The 22,701-nt window shown below is 36.4% G+C and overlaps 2 protein-coding genes and 1 non-coding gene across 3 annotated transcripts; 2 read left to right on the top strand and 1 right to left on the bottom strand.

Annotated features, from left to right (window-relative positions):
* Window positions 1-2,487: 2,487 nt before the first annotated feature.
* Window positions 2,488-4,614, bottom strand: LOC107784538 (uncharacterized). The gene is made up of 3 exons (XM_016605687.2): window positions 4,437-4,614; window positions 3,701-4,027; window positions 2,488-2,843 (listed from the first exon to the last, which is right to left on the bottom strand). The coding sequence occupies exons 1-3, from the start codon at window positions 4,504-4,506 to the stop codon at window positions 2,713-2,715; spliced, it is 528 nt and encodes a 175-aa protein (XP_016461173.1). The 5' UTR covers window positions 4,507-4,614; the 3' UTR covers window positions 2,488-2,712.
* A 5,701-nt stretch (window positions 4,615-10,315) lies between these two features.
* LOC142178653 (small nucleolar RNA R71) lies at window positions 10,316-10,420 on the top strand. The gene has a single exon (XR_012706923.1). It is a non-coding gene; the product is annotated as a small nucleolar RNA R71 (small nucleolar RNA).
* A 9,162-nt stretch (window positions 10,421-19,582) lies between these two features.
* LOC107784539 (fructose-1,6-bisphosphatase, chloroplastic) lies at window positions 19,583-21,990 on the top strand. The gene is made up of 4 exons (XM_016605688.2): window positions 19,583-20,166; window positions 20,779-21,009; window positions 21,219-21,725; window positions 21,816-21,990. The coding sequence occupies exons 1-4, from the start codon at window positions 19,729-19,731 to the stop codon at window positions 21,885-21,887; spliced, it is 1,248 nt and encodes a 415-aa protein (XP_016461174.1). The 5' UTR covers window positions 19,583-19,728; the 3' UTR covers window positions 21,888-21,990.
* The last annotated feature ends 711 nt before the right edge of the window (window positions 21,991-22,701 follow it).

Raw genomic sequence — 22,701 nt, 5'->3', positions numbered from 1 at the left:
GGCACCGAAGATAACTGGCAATCCCTACGGGGGCGGAGAGAACCCGGGCATCCTCCGGAATGGACATAATGATTGACCGCTTCCGGGTAGGATCTGCACTCGGAGTTAGGAATCGGTTTACTAATTTCAGAATTGAAGAAGACCCGCCAGCTCCCGGAGACGGTATCTTCTTTTGTACCAGTAAGTCACCCAACTCGGTGACGTCCTCCGAGGCCGTAGAATCCAAGCCATCGAAGAAGTTGTTAAAAAATTTTGTTGCTCCTAGGGGTCCCTCGCTGAGGTGACCTTTCAGCGTCTGAGCCTCGTTTATCATAGAATCAATAAATGAAGGTGACTCGGAGAGATCTATCACCCCAAGTGCGTCCTTCGGTACATTATCTTCTGCCTGAGGAGTACCGAACACGGTCTCTTTGTCGACCTCCCCATCTCAGGGCAAAATGGCCTCGACCCTCCCTAGTTCGGAGGCCTAGGCCACTGCCTCTTCATTGGCCCCTCTAGTTCGAGGCAGTTCGGTACCGCTTCTCAAACAGGTCACCAATTCAGAGTTTTCTTCTTCTTCGGACTCATCCCTCAACCGGTGGAGTGAGTCCAATGGGAGTTCTCGGGCGCTAGTACTTTCTTTGGATGTGCGCACCAGCCGCCTCTTTGGTTTCTTCTGCTCCGAGCTCTGGGAGTTCGTAGCTTTTCTTCTTTTCTTCTCTTTATCCTGCTTCGGAGCAGAGGGCTTGGTGAAAATGTCATTATCACCGGACGGAGGCCTCATTTCAACATCTTTTGGTAAACCTGCAAAATAAAAGTAAAACAAGTTAAAAATCGACGGCGTGAAAGTAGGTCGAACGTGACCTAAAGAAAAAATCTCACCATGAGAACGAGCCTCCCAACAGCCCTTCGAAAGCTCACGCCATGAGCGCTTAGAGTAAGATCTCTGTATTGCGATACCCTCAACCCACTCCTTGAGTAGAGGAACTGCATCTGGCATCCGAGCAACATCTGCACCATCACAAAATATTGATGAGAAGGGAGGAAAAGGAAAAGCGATAAAAGGGTTTTCTTTTTGAGGAACGGATTTTGAAGTCTTTGCCATTGCTTCTAAATAGTGGAGAAAAAAAAGTGCTGATAAAAGAGGAGGTGTGATTAGCAGACAACTTATGTAAGATTTTAGAAAATCAGAAGATGAGAGTGATGAGGTTTTCTTAAAGCACAAGAGCAAAAGTTTGAATGTAAAAGTTCTAAATGAATAAATGAAAGGGTATTTATAGTTTTCTCAAATGGCGGTTCGCATCCTGAAGTGGCCGACCGTTAACTGACATGCATTTAATGCCTTAAAAATTGGACCGACGGGATGTAACTGGACCGATGGGACGTTTCAACTATTCTTATCACTTACGTCATGGTTTTGTCGTCATGATTTATCGAAGTGAGAATCGGAAGCTCGTATCGTTTCTCATCATTTACTCTCCGAAAAACAAGAGGATTTTATGTCATGATTTTGTCACTTACGTCATGATATATCGAAGTGAGATTCGGAGGCTCATATCGTTTCTCGTCATCTACTCTCGGAAAAATAAGAGGATTATGTGTATACGGGTAAAACCGGGCTCGATGTTCGATCGAGCTTCCAACCTCCCTAATTAAGGCCAAGGTCAAAATATCCGTAATCGGCTAAAAGTCGAGCTCGAAGTTCGATCTTACATCCGACATAATCAGCCAAGATCGAAATATGGTAATTAAGATCGGACCCAAAGCATTGCTAAAATTAGTCATCAACACCACCAGATTTGCCCTCGAGTTTACCGAAGTCATAACCGGGCCTGGTCATAACGGTCTCAAGGAATATATTGCCTGCTTATCCGAAATTCCTGTAATTAACCGGACATTATGCCGGAAATCACGAAATATACCAAAAAAGAAACTAACGGTCAACAAATCAAGGACATTGTTACCTTTTATAGTATAATAGAATAATACCTAAAAAGTAGGTTCCTCTAATATATAGAGGGGGTCTCACAATTCATGAAAGAAGGGTAACATACACTGATAAGCAATACATTCTCTGAGTTCTTACTCTTTGGTATCTTTGTGTCAATAAAAGTGCATTCAACTCAAGGGTGGCTTGCTTTCCTAAGCTGAAATCATCCAATTCATGTGGTTTGCAGTTAATATATCGTTATTTATTTCAATTGCAATCTAATTTATCGCTTTGTATCAAGTTAATCTGCATATCCTTTAAATCACTAACAACTTCAATCGTTATCCGATTACGAGGGTAAACAATGTTGTATATATAGAAGAGGAGACATGACAACAATAGGATTTTTTATTGTTTGTCTTGTATTAGATTTGGTTGTTTAATTCCCTTTTCCTTTCGTTTTCGGCTTCCTATTGGCACTAAAATTAGTACTAATATGGTAATTTTAATACCACAAACTTTACAAGTACTTCCTCTCATTTTGTCAAGACAAAGAACTTGAAACAAGAGATAATTAGTGCAATCCAAATAGAAGAATATCTCATTCAAGTTCTGTTGGAAAAAGAATTTCACGGAACAATTTTCAACAAATCCAAGGGAATTAGAAACAAACCAAAATTCCCCTACATCCCTCATTCATTGTAGAAAAATACAACATTAATGATAATACTTGTATTTAAAGGAAACAAAAGAATTGTATGCAGTATATGTTGTAGTATTAATTTTTCAAAAGTATAAGTAAATTAGAAAGAAATAGGGGAAGGAGCTGGAGCATCAGCTACATCTTCGAGTGCAGCTCCGTTGCTTGAGAGCTCAATCATAGCACGGTGTGGGCTGGTCCTCTGCTTGTTGCATAAATCTGGCAAATACACTCCTGCACATTTCCAACATACGCAATAACATTACTGTCGGAAATAAAGTCCACTCATAAGGGTGCTCTTAAAGCCCACTACGGTAAAGCCCAGTAACTTTAGTTATTACTATAACCCTAGACCAGTGATTACTAGTGATTCCGGCTTCATGCAAGCAAGTTATAGCCTGCAATCATAACTGAGGACAGGTTTTTGGGGTTAGCTCACCCTCGCAGGGTCGCAACCCTTTATCCCGGCCATTGTAGCATGTGTGTCGCCTAGGGCATAAGGGGCATGATGACTTGACGTCATCCTCACTTTCCTTTGGCTTATCACCGACAGTTTGTTCAGAGTTCCAAAATAAGTACACATACAATGTACAATAAAATATACTGAATAAAATATTTTCCTGCACTCTTCTCTAAGTTCTCCGTTTATAATTTACACGCTATTTAATATGTTTAGATTATCGGATTCTAACAATTACTAAACCAGAAATGCATTATATACGGTGAACAACTTTACTTTAACCCTAGCTGGGTTTATACAAGTAAACATACGGTGTACAACTAAATATACTGAATACATCGATCTTCTCTGTTAATAACATTAGGGTTTAGACTGTCGAATAGGGGTTGATTCAATACATCGTGACAACCACCACCGGCCGCAGTTCAATCTTCCTCTTTTCCTATGAAGAACAAGTAAGTTCTCCGTTTATAATTCACGCGCTATATATCTAATATATTTAGATTATCGCATTCTAACAATTACTAAACCAGAAATACTAATGCAGGGGATCAAAAAATAACTCAACTATGTGGTGCCTATATATCACAGAAAGAAAATAAAGGAAGAGGGAAAATGCTAATGTTGTTACCTTCTCCAGCAGCTAAGTTGAAGTAAAGGTCAACAATGTTAGCACATTTTTGGTAACAAGCAGAGGAGCAGAGTTTAGAAGTGAATAGAGAATCAAGCAAAGCATCAGAAGAAATCCCAACAGAGTTCCTGTCAACTCCACAAGCATCAACACATTCATGTGTCTCAATGTGTTCTTTCATGTTTCCAACAACAACCTCAGATGTCTTACATAGATACTCCACCTTCCCATCTTCCCCTGCTGAATTCTCCAACAAACACCTCTTCCCTGATGTCGCGATCGCAAAACCACACACATTTGTTGGCAAATCCTCACAAATGAAATTCCCTGAGATTAAATTTACACATACCCCAAAAAAAAATTAAATTTACACGTCGTGGACACAGGTGGAGTCAGAAATTCTAAAGAGGATTTTAAAAAGTACAAAAATATATGATTAAAAGTTGTGACTTAAAGTAATTCTTGAACCATCTATGTCATTACACTAGAAGATTGTCTTAAGTCGAGGAACAATTTATTATAACCCTACTATTTGTGCAGTATAATTTTTCATTCAATTAAAACCCTCCAGATCATGTCGCTCTGCCCCTGATCGTGAGATGAAAAACTACTCTGGATATTGCAAATGAAAACATGCATTCTACATATTCAAAAGAAAATTAAACAAACTATGATGGAAATATATTGTGTGCATGAAATAGGGAAGAAGATTAGATTGGATATATACAATACGTACCCAAAGTGCCTTGGAGGAAAAGGGCGCTAGCAAAGAAAACAATTATGGAGTATTTCATAGTGGAGGACATTTCTAATTTTATTTCTTCCCTTTTGGGAAATTTCCTTTTTTGCTTTTTGAACTCGAGGAAAAAAAATGGAGTTAGGAACTATGGGGTTCTTGAGATGAATAGAGGGGTTTATTGAATTTATATAGGGAAGTTAGGAGGAGGAATAGGAGGAAAATGCGGTTTGAACTTAGAATTCTTTGTCACCTTCTTAGTTGTTCTTTTATTTTGGATATTATTAATCTTCTTTCATTTTTTTAATTTTCAGCTTATAAGGTAGTATATGCCCTCCTAAATTTTGACGAATTCTCTGAATTTGGTGTGCACGAATAGAATGGAAGGATCTTTTAGTGGAGCCCACGCGTTTGCTTCTGTCATTAATTTTATTTAATTTTATTTCTTTATTAACTAAAGAATTAATTATTTCGTTGAATTTCTTGTTGTTTGTAGTAAGTTTACTTCTTGCCTTCTAAGTTCTAGTTGACGCCTAACAAGTAGTACGCGTTTTTTGTCTACTAATTGAAGTTTCAAACACTAGAAGTTGTCAATGAAAATCATATTTCTGATTCTCATAGTTTCCTAATCTATATTTCAATTAAATTGTTAGTTTCCCACTAAAAGGTTAACTAAATTTCCATATCTTTACTATAAACCAAATAATGTTTACGTGCATGCTTCAATTAGAAACTTCAATCGATCGAGAGTAGATTTTGATAAAAGTGCTTGTCTAGTTATGAATTTTGGGGGGATGATTAAAAATTGAACGTATTACATTTCCTTATTAGAAAGCTAAAGTGGAAATGAATTGTTTCTCCTAACAATTAATATGCATAATTAGAGTGAATTTTCTCTCCTACAATTAATATGCTAATAATACATGTTGAACTATGTTGTCAACAATTAATGGACACAATTTATGCACCTAGCTAGTTTGGTTAACCATAAGCAATCTTAAGCCCCGATAAATTTCGGGATCATTTGGTACGAGGGATAAGAGATAATTAATTTTCGGATTAAATTTAAGATGAGTTTATCCTACGTTTGGTTAGGATAAATTACAGTATACTCCTGAGATTAGTTATCCCGAGATTATAATGTTATTTTTATCCTTATGAGGATGGGATAACAATCATGAGATAACTAATCCCGAAATAATTAATCTTGGGATAACTTATTTCCCAACCAAACGACCCTTAGAATACTAAGTGGAGTTCAAATGAATCCATTCTGTTAAGTTCAAAAACTATAAATTTATAAGTAAAAACAAAGTAAATTATGTTTTAATCGCATAATTTTAAATAATCACTCACTTTTATAAAAAGAGCCTGAATTCATTAACGTTGAATTCTAATGTAAGTGTATGTACGTGAAAAGTCACAAACTTCTGTGGAAAAAATAGCAGCAACGAGAGTTAACAAGTTTTATTTTATTTTGGATAAAAGAATTCTATTATATAGAAAAGAAAAGTTGGTCAACCAAGGGCAAAATTGTAATTTTACCTTGACATTTTATTTTATTTTTCCTATTTCTATTGGTTGATCAAGGGCAAATCTCTAATAGGAGTAGTAATCTGGTTGGGCACATGCCCACACAATTCTAGAAGAATTTCTCTTATGAGAACAAGAAACCCTTGGTTGTTTCATTTGATTTCTCTTCCTCGTCTTTCAATTTCAGGTAAGTTTTTTTCTCAATTTTTGATTTAATCTTCTTCCAATTCTTTTCAAATTTCTCAATTTCATGGCTGAAATTCATTGTTGTTTTTCTTTTATGTTCTTGTTCATCCGTTATCTCCTTCCTTTTATTTCTCTATTTCATTATTAAAATGCTCCTTATGCATGATCTCTTTATTTTTCTTCAGATTTTCAAAGACTACTTTTTTTTCTAGTTCTTTACATCTTCTCAGCTCGGTTGTTCTAATTTTAGGTATGATTTGTCTCAATTTTTGCCCACTTTCTTCTAATTTCCAAATTTCATAATTGGAATCCGTGGCTGATGTCTTTAGTAGAGAAAGAGGTAGAGTTTCGGAAGGTTTGCTATGCGTAAAATGTAGTTGGGAGATTGGGGTAGAAACGATGAACAAAAAGATTATAGTAGTATTTAATAATTTCATCATAGACTATATTATAGGTAGAGTGGTCATCATCGTCGCCAGCTGTAGGTGGTCTAATAAATACCTTCACACAATTAGAACTTTTGGCTCTTGATAAAGCAACATACAATTGACCATGAGAAAAGACAGGTTCGCACAAATAGATACCCACAAAATCTAATGTTTGACCTTGAGCTTTGTTTATTGTCATGGCGAAACATAATCGAACTGAAAATTGTGTCCTTTTAAAAGGGAGAGGTTGTAACGACTCGGCCGGTTGTTTTGAGAGTAATAGCCCCGATCCCCTATTAACTGCTTTCCCCGTATCTTTTCTGCTTATGTGACTTGCCGAGAGGTCTTGTTTTTTGTTTCGGAGTGAGTTGGGACACTTAGTCCCTAAAACGGAAGCTTAAGTCTTAGGATTTTGACCATAGGCGGAACTGTAAGAAGACGACTCCAGAATAGGTTTTCGTCTATTCTGTTAGCTCCGTTGGGTGATTTTGGACTTAGGGGAGTGTCCGGATTGTGTTTTGGAGGTTGGTAGCTGATTTAGGCTTGAAATGGCGAAAGTCTATTTTTTGGAGATTTTGACCGGTAGTGGACTTTTTAATATCGGGGTCGGATTCCAATTCCGGAAGTTGGATTAGGTCCGTAGGGTTGAATATGACATGTGTGCAAAATTTGGGGTCAATCGGACGTGGTTTGGTTGGTTTCGGCATCGGTTGTCGGATTTGGAAGTTTCAAGTTCTTTAAATTTGAATTGGAGGATGATTCGTGATTTTAGCGTTGTTTGATGTGGTTTGAGGGCTCGACTATGTTCGTGTGGTATTTTAGGATTGGTTGGTATGTTTGATTGAGGTCCCGGGGGACTCGGGTGAGTTTTGGGAGTTTGAGAGCTCGGTGTGAGGCGATATTTCGAGATTTCTTCAAGGAGATTGTTGGGGTAAGTGGTTCTAACTCGGATTGGACTATTTTTCATGAATCTATTGCTATTTTCATCATCTAATTAGGGTTTTGAGTTGGCAATTTAGGGGGAAATGGTAGAAACTTTATAGACTAAAATTTCGAGTTTTGGATGGTGATTTGAGGTCGGATTCGAGTAATTCTTATATGGTTAGACTCGTGAGTGAATGGGTATTCGTATTTTGTGACTTTTACCCGATTCCGAGATGTGGGCCCGGATCGACTTTGTAGGACGGATTTCGGAGTTTTTGTTAAAGTCTTGATTTTATTAATTAGACTAGTCTATTATAGTTGTATTTATAATATGTAATTATTTTAATTAAGTTTTGGGTCATTCGGGGTCGGATATTCGTGTAAAAGGCATTGTTACCGATTGATTGATCTTGGTTTGAGATAAGCAGCTTGCCTAACCTTGTGTGGGAGAAATCCCCTTAGGATTTGGTATTTTCGTGATATGTGAGCGTCATGTACGTGAGGTGACGAGTACGTACATGGGCTATTTGTTGAAAAAAACCAATTTATTTTACTGAGTAGTAACATATTTTTCCTTTAATTTGAGTTATACCTTTTAAATGAGTATTAGTCTTTTTTCATTCTTAATTGAGCTATTCCAACATGCGTAGTTATCCTGATTAGCCTAATATCGCATGCCTACGTGTTTTAACTGCTCATTTAAACTCTCTGAAGCATGCCTAGTTGATTTTCTATTTTTCCTTGTTCTTTATCAGTCTTAACTGTAGAATTCTTGCTGTTAACTATGGTATTTATCGATTGAGCTGTGTGTTTACTTTTGAGTCTACGAGGCGATTCCTCGGGAGTTCTCCCTGCATATTTATTTTTGAGACTACGAGGCGGTTCCTCGGGAGTTCTCCCTGCACATTTACTTTTGAGATTACGAGGCGGTTCCTTGGAAGTTCTCCATATATATTTACTTTTGAGACTACAAGGCAGTTCCTCGGGAGTTATCCATGTATATTTACTTTTGAGACTACGAGGCGGTACCTTGGGAGTTCTCCCTGCATATTTATTTTGGGACTACGAGACGGTATCTCGGGAGATCCCCTGTTGTTTATCCATGTGTGTTGCATTGTTATATCGTTGTGTTTTCTTTTTGTTAAATTCCAGTCTTTTATTATACTGTTATAATTTCCTGCTTTATTTATTATATACCAGTGGGCCTGACCTGACCTCGTCACTACTCTACCGAGGTTAGGCTTGGCACTTATTGGGTACCGTTGTGGTGTACTCATGCTACTCTTCTGCACATATTTTTGTGTGCAGATCCATGTGCTCCTTATCAGCCCCGCTAATAGTTGAGAGTGCTTGCTTTTGTACGGATACTTCAAGGTACATTTGACGCGTCCGCAGACCTCGAAGTCCCCCTCTATTCTCTCCTATGTCATTTACCTTCCGTACTTCTTTTGTTAGACTTTGGTGTATAGAGATACTAGTTTCCTTCTGTAGCTTGTGACTTACGATGTTCTGGATTTTGGGAAGACTGTGTATTAGATAGTATTGGTTATTGCACATGCCGAGCGGTATTGTTATTAGTTATTTAGTTATCCACTGTTGTTAGTTGTCAAGTTTTACTTTCGTTTTTGTTATATTTCCGCAATTTGTTAGGCTTACCTAGTCGTAGAGACTAGGTGTTGTCACGACGTTATACGGAGGGAGTTTGGGTCATGACAAGTTGGTATGAGAGCTCTAGGTTCATAGGTGTCGTGAGTCACAAGCAATTTTATTAGAATCTCGCGGATCAGTGCGGAGATGTCTGTACTTATCTTCGGGAGGCTATGGAACTGTTAGGAAAAATTATACTTCTTTGATTCCTTGTCGTGCTAAATTTGTACCGCCGTTTGTACCAATGGTCTAGTGGTAGAATAGTATCTTACTACCGTACAGACCCTGGTTCGATTTCCAAACTGTGCATATTTTAATTGTATAATTAAAAATACTAATACTGACCGGGAAATGGGGCTATAACTCTCGAAACGACCGGCCGGGTCGTTACATCTTCTAATTGTCTCTCATTCCTCAATGACACGACATTAATGGATGCCTTAGGATTAGCTCCAGTGTCACTTGGAAGAGCTCCAACTGGTCTAGTATTTTGGGCATTGGCAAGTTGTCCCACTTGGCGCTCCAAATTTCTCATTGATGTTGCTTGGGCTTGCTGATCAACCATCAATTTCTTCATCATTTCCTCAAGGTGACTTGTTGAGTTTGCATGTTGTTCGTCCTTAGGTGGTCTACATTGTTGTTGAGGTGCTTGTGGTTGGTATTGATTTTGAGCACCTCGATTTTCACCCCAAGAGAAGTTTGGGTAGTTCCTCCAGTTGGGATTGTAAGTGTTCCCATATTGATTTGTCTGGCCCCTATTTGCATAACCCACAAAGTAGATAGACTCTGGATTAACTTGGCATAAGTCGCTTGTGTGACCCTCTCTACATACTTCACAAAACATTTGAACATGCTGCACTGGTTGAGCTTGTTGCTTGTTAATAACCATGGTCATCTGATTGGCTTGGTTGGTTAGTATAGAAATCTGCGCTGATAATGCCGAGACGATATCTAACTCGAGAACCCCCGCAGATTTTTGTACCGTGTGTCTTCCCATTTCTCCTTGCCAATCCTCTTGCTTTTGGAGAATTTGTTCAATAATTCATATATCTTGCCAAAGCTTTTCTCCAACACTTGACCTCCAGCTACAACATCTACCACAATTTTTGTTTCAGGATGGAGCCCTTCTATAAAAGTGTGAGCTAATACTTCGTTTGTCTGATTGTGATGAGGACAGTCTCTGAGTAGCCCCTTTAACCTCTCCCAAGCTGAGTATAAAGACTCTCCCACTTTCTGTTTGAAGGCAACTATCTCACTTCTGATCTTTGCAGTTTTACCTGAAGGGAAGAACCTTGCCAGAAATTTCCTTGCCACATCATTCCATGATGTAATAGAATTAGTTGGTTCTGCCTCCAGCCATCGCTTTTCTTCGCCCAACAGAGAGAATGGAAAAAGTATGAGCCTCACATAGTCTGGAGTGACCCCGTTATTGATATAAGTATCATTAATCTCCAAGAAGTTCAGGATATGCTATTGTGGATCCTCATGTGGAAGACCCATAAACTGCCCATTCGCATGAAGTAGCTGGATCATGCTCTGTTTTAGCTCAAAGTGCCCAGTGATTCTGGGCTTCACTATGTTGGAGGTGACATTAGCAATGCTGGCATTGCCACCTCCTGAACAACCATATGTTCCTCTGCTATGTTCACATGAAATTGAACGAGTGCCTAAATATTATTCGTGTCCTTTACTTCCCTCAACCTCCTATGAAATGTTCTCTTAGGTTCGGGGTCAAAGCCTTGAGGTCGGTCCTGGCTTCTGACTCTGCGCATTCAATCAAAGTTCCTGAGATCAGAGCAACAATCAAGTAACGTTAGACTTGACGAAATAAATAATGAAAGCAAAAACTAGAAAGTAGTCAATATTCAAGTCCCCGGCAACGACGCCAAAAACTTGTTGCTCCTAAACGCACATGCTAGTATACGTGATCGTACAAGTAATAAAATGATAAGTCGAGTATCGAACCTACAGAGACTTGTATCAACTACCCACTAAAGTCACCAAGATTGTTATTCAGTCAAGCCAAATTTGAGTTCAAGAATGTGATTATACTAAGCTATAATTCTAAGCAGTAACTAAATTATTAAGTAGTAAAATGGTTGTTGTGTATTCAGTAGAGACAAATATTCCAGGGTTGTGATTGATTCACCATTCTTATTGTGTTCTAGTTAACTATCCCTTTCATACAATTCACTCATGGTTTCTAATTAATCGATAATTGCTTTCATAGCCTTCTCCTGAAGTACTACTCGCCTATTCAAAATAGATTAACGCCTATATTCCTATAGAATCAATCTATCAACAATGCATTAAGATTACGATATTTAATTAAGCACGGTGACTAGGTATATTCCTATCCTAACCACAAATCCCACCCACCCACCCCACCCTAAGAGTTAAGATCATGCTCTCTTCAATTCTTCTCTAATCTAAACATAGCTTTCCCAAGCAGAACATAGATAGTAAATAAAATCTAACTGCTGGCCAAACAATTAAGTAATTAATTATAGAATTGAAGAAATAATCATATATTAGTGAATTATAATTAAGGTTAAGTCAACGTTAAACAACAATATTCATAGCTAAATCAAATGTGATGACCCAAAATGTCATCTTTAAATTTAATAAGTAATTATATTTTTTAAGACCTCGAAAAGCACCATTTCTCATTCTTCGACTTGCGTGCACAGTCCGTATAATTTTCCGAAAAGTGTTTTACGTGAAAAATGAATTAAAATGTGAATTAGAGCTTTAAAACTCAACTAAGATGATTTTGGTCAACATTTTGAGCAAACGGACCCGGATCGGTGTTTTGACAATTCTGATAGGTCCGTATCGTGATTTGGGACTTGGGCGTATGTCCGGAATCAAATTCCGAGGTCCCTAGCCCGAGATATGAAATTTTGATGAAAAATTAAAAGCTTGAAAGGTTAATGATTTCTAAGAAATTACTGATGTTGGATTTATTGACCTCGGGTCCGTATTTTAGTTTCGGAGCCCGGTATAGGTCCACTATAATATTTATGACTTGTCTGCTGAATTTGGTGAGAATCAGAGTTGATTTGACGTGATTCGGACGTCCGATTGTAAAAATATAAGTTTTAAAGTTTTCTTGAAAACTTTCTTTGATTTGGTGTCCGATTCGTAGTTCCAGGTGTTATGGCGATTTGATCGCGCGAGCAAGTTTGTATGATGTTTTAGGACTTGTGTGCATGTTTGGTTTGGAGCCCCGAGGGCTCGGGTGAGTTTCGGATAGGCTACGGGATGTTTTGGACTTTGAAAATCTGGTATTTTGCTGCAACAAGTGTTCTGGCATGTCCTTCTTCGCGTTCGCGAAGGTACTCTCGCGAACGCAAAGAGTAAACTGGGCAACTGAAGTTTTCTTCTTCGCGAACGTGAAGGCTTGGTCGCGAACGCGAAGCGATGGGGGCATTACCCTTCGCGAACGCGATCAGCTCCTCGCGAACGCGTAGTGTTAGGAACACCTGGGGGAGGGTTGATCATTCCTTCATCGCGAACGTGAGCTATGCCTGGCGAACGCGAAGGCCGGGGGGGAGCCTTCGCGAACGCGAAGGAGGACTCGCGAACGCAAAAGCCACAGGCTGCTACTCATCACGAACGCGACAGGCCCTTCGCGAACGCGAAGAAGGCCTGACCCCTGTGACTTAAAACAGAACCAAAACGGGATTTTTTCTATTTTTCACAAACCCTCAATTATAACTCGGCTTAGGGGAGATTTCAAAGGAGTTTTTCACGATTTCGAATTGGGTAAGTGTTCTTTATCATATTGTGATTGTATTTCATAAATCTAAGCCTATATTTCTCATTTATTTCGGATTTAGATGGAAGAAATTGGAATTTTTGTAAAATTTTCCAAAAGCGAAAAATTAAGATTTGAAGGTCCAATTGATATCGGAATCGGACAAATTTTGTATGGTTGAAATCGTATCGGAACGGGTGTTCGAATTTCGTGAGTTTTTCCGGAATTTGAGATGTGGGTCCCACTGCCGAATATTTTAATGAATTTCGGATTTTTATCCAAAAAATTTGTAAATTCATATGGAATTAATTCCTATGATTCGTATTGAATATATCGAACTGTTTGTGAATAGATTTGAAGCTTTCGAAGGCAAATTTAAAAGAAAAATTTGTGATTGAATAATTGATTGGAATTTGCAAAGCGAAGTAAGTATCGTGGTTAACCTTGACTTGAGGGAATAGAACCTTTAAATTATTTGTTATGTGAAATGCATGTGAACGACGTATAGGCGAGGTGACGAGTGTCTATATGTCGTCAAATTAATTGTTTGCATAATTACTTGAAAAATCATAAATTGTTTTAAATCATGAATTAATTATTATAATAATTGTTTCTCTCCTATTCTTTGCCAAATATTAATTCTTGAATTCCTGCATTAATTGTTACATGCTACTTGAATTATGTGTCTTAATTGTTATTTGACATTTAGCATATTAAATATTAAACTGCCTATTTTCTCCCTGATTTCTATAATAATTTGCTATTTGACATTGTCTGTTTCATGAATAAATCATAATTATTGTATGCTTGTTGTCTTATAATTTTATATTAATTGTTGCATTTATTGGGGAAATTCCTTCTATAAGAATTGATTATAATGAATATATTGGAGGATCGGGTTGCACGCCGCAACAGACTTATTAAAAGTCTATATTGGAGGATCGGGTTGCACGCTGCAACAAACTTATTAAGAGTCCATATTGGAGGATCGGGTTGCACGCCGCAACAAACTTGATTAAAAATGAATATATTGTGAGAGTGGGTTGCACGCTGCAACAGAATTGAATGTGAATATATTGTGAGAGCGGGTTGCACGCTGTAATTTTTTCTTTTCGATCGCTATTTATTATCGATCAGCCCAATTTCGACTGATTAAAGTCGGTCGAAAATCGGTCGATTTTTTCAATTTTCCGACCGATTTTGATCGGTATTTCTGGACAGTTTTAGATAGTTTTCTAGTAGTGTCAGGATTGATACATCTATTAGATTTCAAGTTGTACTATGTACTGTGATATGTTTTTCTTTAAATGCAAAGCAAACTTAAAAATTCCAAGATTAAATTAGAGATAAATTTGTCATCTACCTTATACCATCACTGAATCAATAGAATAGTATGTCAAGATGTAGGCTTCGGAGCAAAGAAGCCTCACAAAGACAAAGTATTTTTGTGCCTAATAATACTTGGCGAGATAAAATACAAAAATACAAATCAACTTGATAAAACTCACAAAGAATCGTAAAACATGAAAATTAAAATCTCCAAAGAGCACAAAGATGGAACTCACCAAGCTAGAATAAGATATTAACGTAGCCCGTCTGAAATCAATTTTTACTTTTGCCTCATTAGATATTAACTGATTAAAATTAGACTAGGGATGGTAGAAGCAAAAAGACACGAGGCTAGAGCACTTCATGGCTTCATATGAATTGATCAATTTGAACCTTATAATTTGCTTTAAAACTGACTTGGCCACGGGAGGCTAGAGCTCTTCTTTTCGGTACCCTCATTTTCAGTTTTTACATATCTCGTTTGGATTCCGAAGAATACTATATACCATTCCAATATTGAGAACCACATACATTGTGCATTAAATCCCAACAAACAACTAATACAAATCCCAAAAGAACCGAATACATTGTGTATTGTAAACTCATTCGTATGGGAATGAAGTAGGAGAAGCTCAACAACATTGTCATAGTTATGAGTATTTTTACCTTTCTGTACAATATTAATGTACAGTTAATATGATTTTTAATAGGGTAAAAAGGTCCAATAATTTTTTTGGAACATTTTACTAATAAGAAGTTTTAAGAACTCACGTTTTATTTTGGACGGTGGACAATACTTGTGCTTGCCCTAGTTACAAGACCTGCTGAAAACTATACTTTGACCCCCAAAGATCTAAAGTTGACACTTTAAACAAAAGACTTAAACATGCACTCAAATAACGTAAAGGGCTACGTATAAGTTGTATTTAGCTACTGTTAATATTCTTTTGTGAATAATTAATTTGTAATTAGTTGTAATTAATCATATAAAGAGACATCAATTTCTCTTATATGTATGACAACATCCATTATTGAAATTATTACTTTCATTAATGTACAAAATATCATTTAATGGGAGGTAATTTTAATATTAGTTATAGGGTAATTTGGTCATTCAAATTTTGAAGGACATTTTAGTAAACTAATTTCACCTACAAGTTTTAATACTTATAATATATTATGTTTGTCTGTATTCTTGAAAGAAACAAGTTGTTGTCCATCAAGATGTAGCTGAAGATGATATACATTTGGAAACATTTCACTAATAGGGAAAGCAAATATACACCATGCTGCCTCAGGTGGTGACACCCACCTAGCAGATTGGTATTCCTTTATTTCATCTATTTCTATGTTTGTATCATTAGCATGTATATGAAATGCAATTTTATCATATCATTTGCAAATATACTTATAAATGTACTTAACAACTTTAATATCATAGCAAATCTCTACATTCATATGGCAGTTGAACTTACAAAGTAAATATGGATTATAAGGAACAACCCATGAATTATCAAGAAAGTGTCCTCTTATTTGCACTTTCTTACCCGTGTTTCGTCTTCTATAAATTGAATACGAATTTTTTCATTTAGTTGTTTGTTCTGCAAACTCTTTTGGATACTTAAATTTATAGTGACCTTTTTTTTCATACAAGAATTTGTTGGATTTAATTCTCCGCATGGACCGTGCATCATGTGATCTATAACAAGTGAATATAGTGTAGGATTTTTTTTTTTATCCGTTAATTCAGCACATATAAATCGGTCATATGCTTCAGGAGTTAGTAATTTATATTTTTCATCAAGTATTATAAGAAAATGAGCATGTGGAAGTCCCCATTTTTGGAATTCCACTGTATACATAAATGCTGCGACTTTACCAAATATTTGTGTTTTGAGAATATCCTTTTTCAACTCTTCTAGTTTTGCTCGAAATACTCGACTAACTAAATCAGGTCTATTTTGTGTTTCATCTATCGTTAGAAGGTTTTCTTTTATTTCAGGCCAAGAAGGATTACACGTCATTGTCAAAAATATATCTGGTTTCCAAAGCGTTACACTAATGCAATAGCATCCATATACCTTCGACGCATATCTCTTGGGCCTCCTGTAAAGCTAAGTGAGAGTATTCTTTATTTTCCAACCTGTGAAGCTTCTCTTTTCCCACATCGTAGAATATCTAAAAGCCCGCTTAATACATCAACTCTGAATAAATCCTGATTAAAAGAAGCAAAGTCTAATCTTTGGATTTCAATTTTTATCCATTCATCCACAATATATTGTTGGAATAATCTTCCAGCATGTAAAAGTATATTTTCATCATCTCTTATTTGAAGTTTGTAACAATAATATTCACGACAAGAAACATTGTCTCTTTTTCGTTTTCGTTTTTCATAACCTCAGCTTCCATATCGAGTAATCCATCAATTGAACACATATTCATTACACTAGGTAATTGTTCATGTTCACAGTATATTCGCGTTGTTGATTTACCAGTAGAATGCTTAATTTTCTTAATATCACAATGCCATCCATTTTGACCGTGAGGGAACAATAATGGATATTGCAATGGATCATAACAACCATAATAATAATTAACCAGCTGACTTCTATCACTTTTCGTATATATACGGATATGTGGTGCAGGAATAAAATTATTGATATCTTGTTCGACTCATATACCTGCAACTTCTGATACAATTGGTAAGTTGTATACTCGTTGATCTAAACCAGCATCACTCTTAAGATCAATGTAAAAATTAGATAATTGCGGAATATTTATTAAAGATTTCAAAAACATTGAGTATGGATTAATTTTTAGTATATTCATCAAACGTTTTACAATATCTTCATTCAGTTTGTTTGAACATGCCATTCGATTTCTCACTTCATTTTCACTATCAAAGAAGTATAACTCAAGGTTTTTTCCTTTTTGATCAGTTGGTATCAAGTCATTTACGAAATGATACATTTGCCCTTGAACACGGAATGTATAGATACCATTATTTCTTTTTGCTAGCTCTACCAAGGGATGTGAACGCAAATATGTTATTGTATGTTCTAATGTAAGTTCGAAAATATTTTGATTCCTCACTATTTTCCAGATAATGGTTTCTTAACTCTGTTGGCATTTCATGTAAAATTAGTTGAATAGAACCGTTACCACAACAGAATGCAGGCAGTTCATATTCAAATTTTTTGCTCCACAAAATTGGCATTTTGGTACTTCTTTTAATTTAACATAAGTATTTGCTGCTTGCATACTACTCGAACAACCAGCATCTGTGAAAACATTCCCTGCATATGAAAACTCTAGTATTGAGTAGATTATTAACCCAGAAAAAAGGTAATCACTATTGTTCTCAATAGATGTAGTTTATACAAACCGTGATTTTTAGTCATGCCTGTTCTTTTCCTTGAAAAAGGCAATGGGTCATTTATAATAAGAGAAATTTGGTTTGTAGAAACATTAGCTGCGTTAGTGGATGATGCGTTAGCTGCATCAACACTAATTGAAGATTCAGTAGACCGTCGTCTTTTCAATTCAGCTCGATTTGCACGCCGTCATGCCAAAATGGCCTCTTTTTTATTAGGTGGCATCAGTCTATATAATTCGCGTCTCCTCGCCCTTTTGTCAGCATGTGATTTTCCAAAAGTCTGGTCATTTTCATGGTTTCTATTCGCCATTAAACTAGATTATCTATTGCCGTGATATTTTTCTTATTATTAAGGCTTCAAAAGGAATACTCTAAAATTTAGATGATATGCTTATAAGTTATGTAAGTTTAATCATAATGGCATATATCACAAACAAAAGCAACTAAGGTAATGATATAAAATTTCATAACCAATTCTAAATAGAATAGATTACCTTTTAGTTGAAAAGAGTTAAAGTATGATGGGATGGCCTTAAATGAATAAAATGAGTAAATTCTTTACTCATAAAAAATAATTAAAATAAATAGTACATTAAGATTTCCTTGTAATGTCTTCAAAAGGAAGTTCATAACATCACCTACATATTACATTTTTCTTTTTGTTAATGTCTTGGGGAAGTTTTCGCGTGGGTGAAAAAGCTAAACAACTTGTCTATAAACTCACAATTGGAACCACTTGACTTGATTGTGTGAAACAAAAAGTATATTGACGATGAATATTATAACTTAAACTCATTGAATAAGTATTACTACTATTTATGATGTACGGGCAAAGAAAAGAGTTAAAATAATTGAAATAAACCCAATCTAGATTCAGATTCTCAAAGTATGGTCTACACGTCTATTTCTATTCTCCCGGTTTGTCAATGAATTCTTTAGAAAATCCAATTACATAATTATTAGACAGGATAAGAGGGGAGTTCAAAATTTTAAGTTAACTAAATATAGCGTATATATACACTTGTTATTCTTGTGACAACGTAGCCACATACGTGGGTTCGGTCCTTCAAGGCCTGTTAGAGCTCTCTTCAACCTGCTTATGGCTAGATCAATCGGTTTTATTTAGCGAGAAACCGTATCACTCGGTGTCGAATGGTCAAAGTTAAACGCTTTAAGCATCTCCTTTTAAACCCTAGCTTCTCCTTCGATCCAAAAGCTGTCGATCGCATGTGCGATGTGTCCAAAGTTTACCTTCGGATCAGAGCATGTTCAGCATCGGAGAATTACACTTTTTCTCCCGCCTCAGCTTTGCGATCGTGTATATATTTATGTATATAGTTCGAACTGAAAACAGTACAACCCTACACGAATAGACCGTCGCCAATACATAAGGCGTAGAAGTTTGTCATGGACCATTGTAAGATTGGGATAACGGTGTCCAAAAACCCAAGTTATTGGATTTATTCTGCAGCCTAAGATCAGAGAGATGTGAATTCTGAACTCAGCTCAAAAGCTTAACCGCGAATGCCAGGATAAGTGGGACCCTCTTAATTACCAGCCTTACACTTACATCCCACATTTGCCAGCGCCAAATTAAGAGAATAACAAACAGTACCACAATAATCAATTACAAAGTATATTACTCGTTAGCTTCAATTTTATATTGTATTTTCTTCCTTTTCTTTTTCAAAAAGAATATTTTCCTGTACTTAAAAAAAATTAACATTAAATTTTTTATTTTACCTTTAATGATATATTTTTTATAGCCACCAAAATGTCATAGCATGATTAATATCACATTGTCTATAAAACAAAAAGGATGGAGTATAATAACATAAGTATTTTAATAGGCGATAAAGGAGACCAATATAATTAATTGAAATTAAGATTAATGTTTAGTAGTAAGTCTTTTAGTTTGATTAAAGATTGTAAGTTTAACTAGTGAGTAGTGAAACAAAATATAGACAGAATGAATATCCAATATTCATACATACAGATACAGTAGTATTAGTTTTGACTTGGAAGATAGTTGTTGTAGTAAAGGATGAGAAAGAAATTTTTGTGATCACAAATCACTAAGCCAAAATCAAAAGTAAAGCAAAATTACCAATGGCGGTTTCAACTACCACAGCGCCAACTTCAAACTTTAGCTTCTCTAGTTCTCATTCCATTTCTCGCCTATCTCTTTTTCAACTATTCACTCTACACAAAAAGACTTCATTTTTGTACACCAAAAACAGTAGAAAAAGAAGGTGTGGAGATGGGGGAGTGAGGTGCATGGTCATTAAGAGTAGTGCAGCAGAGGCTATAAAAACCAAGAAACAGAATGGATATAAGCTGCAGACTTTAACTAGCTGGTTGTTGAAGCAAGAACAAGATGGGGTTATTGAGTCTGAACTTACAATTGTTATTTCAAGTATTTCTATGGCTTGTAAGCAGATTGCTTCACTAGTTCAGAGAGCTGGCATTTCCAAACTTATTGGAGGTCAAGGTGCTGTTAATGTTCAAGGAGAGGATCAGAAGAAGCTTGATGTTGTCTCTAACGAGGTTCATAACACATTCTTGTATTTTGCTTTTTTTTTAAACCATCCACTTTACTAATTCGAGTTTGTGCCAAATAGGCCTACTGAGGGGTAAACCGTCGTACCAGTTACCTCTCTTGTGCAATCCTCAATGGGAACTAGGACTTTCACTACCTCCAAATCAATAAGATTATCCTCTGTTGCTTTGAAAGTGTGGTATTGATTAACATCCAGTGTAAGGTCAAACATTAAACTAAATTTCAAGTTTTCCTGGAATTCAAAGAATAGAAAACCAACTTTTGTGATCCAAATTTATTTGACCTCAGAAGAATGACAGAGAATTATTATCTCTTCACATGAAGAAAATGAGATTGATATGTCAAAGATGGACCAGTGTTCTGTTCATGCTTAAAAAGGGAGTAATAATTAGGTGTAATAAGTGAACTTGCTATTAATGTGGTTACAACTTGTGTCACAATGAATCCCTCTTCCCAGTACCTTTGAACAAGCTTACAGATTGTGCCCAAACAAAGATGCACTAGTTGTCAAGGAACAAATTTATGGTTAGTATTATTTAGTTATAGATGAGTATTATTGAGGCTAGGTAACTGAAGGTTGATGTTAATTGTTTGAACAGGTATTCTCTAATTGTCTAAGGTCAAATGGACGGACAGGGATTATAGCGTCAGAGGAAGAAGACGTACCAGTGGCAGTAGAGGAGAGTTACTATGGAAACTACATTGTCGTATTTGATCCTCTTGATGGATCATCAAATATTGATGCTGCTGTATCTACTGGCTCTATCTTCGGAATATACAGTCCAAATGATGATTGCCTCAGCCTCGTTGATCTTGAAGATACTACCACGGTACTAACTGGACTACCTACATATATCTTCCATAAAAATAGCTCATAACATCCAGGTTTTATTGGTGACAATGTGGTTTAGTCTCAAATTTATGTTATATCTGCTAGATACTTTGTCCTATAGTTATTTTCATCTATTTAGTTACGAATTGTGTTAGAACGATCATCAAAATAGTTAGTTAACAATCGAATACATGTCCAAAATTGCAGCTTGACAATGTGGAGCAAAGGTGCATAGTGAATGTGTGCCAACCAGGGAATAACCTTTTAGCAGCAGGCTACTGCATGTACTCGAGCTCTGTGATTTTCGTGCTCACGTTGGGAAAAGGAGTCTTTTCTTTCACCTTGGATCCAATGTTTGGAGAATTCATTCTAACTCAAGAAAACATCCAAATACCAAAAGCTGGAAAGATGTATGCGTTCAATGAAGGAAACTATCAGCTGTGGGATGACAGGTTGAAGGAATACATTGATCACTTGAAGGAACCCGGTCCTAATTGTAAGCCTTACTCGGCTAGGTACATTGGCAGTTTAGTTGGTGATTTTCATAGGACACTTTTATATGGTGGTATATATGGTTATCCGAGAGACAAGAAGAGCAGGAACGGGAAGTTGAGACTTTTGTATGAGTGCGCGCCCATGAGCTTTATTGTAGAACAAGCTGGTGGCAAAGGATCAGATGGCCAACAAAGAATTCTTGATATTCAACCAGTTGAGGTGAGAATAAACTAACTGTTACATTTGCTGCTGACAAGAAAAATATGTTAGTAGTAGTTAATTTGGTTTCTTTTGTTTCTATTGTTGCAGATACACCAACGCGTTCCATTGTATATTGGAAGCACAGAAGAAGTTGAAAAATTGGAGAAGTACTTGTCTTAGTGACTCTTTCACCCTCTTTAATATTGTAAGCATCAAAACACATGAAGAGCTGTAAATCTGTATATAAATTCAAAGAAACTCTTTTTACAAGTCTTGGCACAAATTCCTGAATAATTATAGGCTCTTGAAAAGCTATGCAGTGATTCAATTCACTATAAAAATTGGAAAGGTGTTCATATGTCATATATTTTCTTCTTAACGGGCCAATTACTTTTACAAACTTAGTTTTGAGTACCCCAAAGTGGTTCCTCAAGAAATGGGCTTCGGATAGTGATAATATGTTCAATAGGTTAAGAAGTAAAAGGGCAGCCTCGTGTACAAAGCATTTCGCATTCACGCAGGGTTCAGGGAAGGGCCGCAACCTAAGGGGTAAATGATGTAGACAGTTTACTCTAATGCAAACATTAGTGGTTGCTTCCATGGCTCAAAGCCCTGACCTATAGGTCACACGGAGATAATTTTACCATTGCTCTAACGTTGTCTTTCCAATAGGCTAAGAAGTGTTTCCCAAATTTTGGCTGTAATGGCAATGTTAAAGAATATGAGCTTTCAAATGATGGAACTTCTACTATTGCTTCTTCATTGAAATATGCATTACGACCATAAAAACATGAAAATTCCATTATTGTGTTGAGAATTATCCTCTCCTTTAACGACCTTTGATTTTCTGAAGTTTCCTTTTTAAGTCCAAAGAATACATTCTTCCCTTTGCAATAAAAGAATTTAGAAGTGAAATCACCTTTCTGTTGGGATTGTAGGGACACCATTTTCATCCCTTGAATTTTCAGCCGCATATCTAAAGCAAGTTGCTCTT

This window comes from Nicotiana tabacum, chromosome 24 (assembly GCF_000715075.1).
Source record: "Nicotiana tabacum cultivar K326 chromosome 24, ASM71507v2, whole genome shotgun sequence".
Taxonomy (NCBI): domain Eukaryota; kingdom Viridiplantae; phylum Streptophyta; class Magnoliopsida; order Solanales; family Solanaceae; genus Nicotiana; species Nicotiana tabacum.
This window is presented reverse-complemented; position numbering and strand designations above follow the sequence as displayed.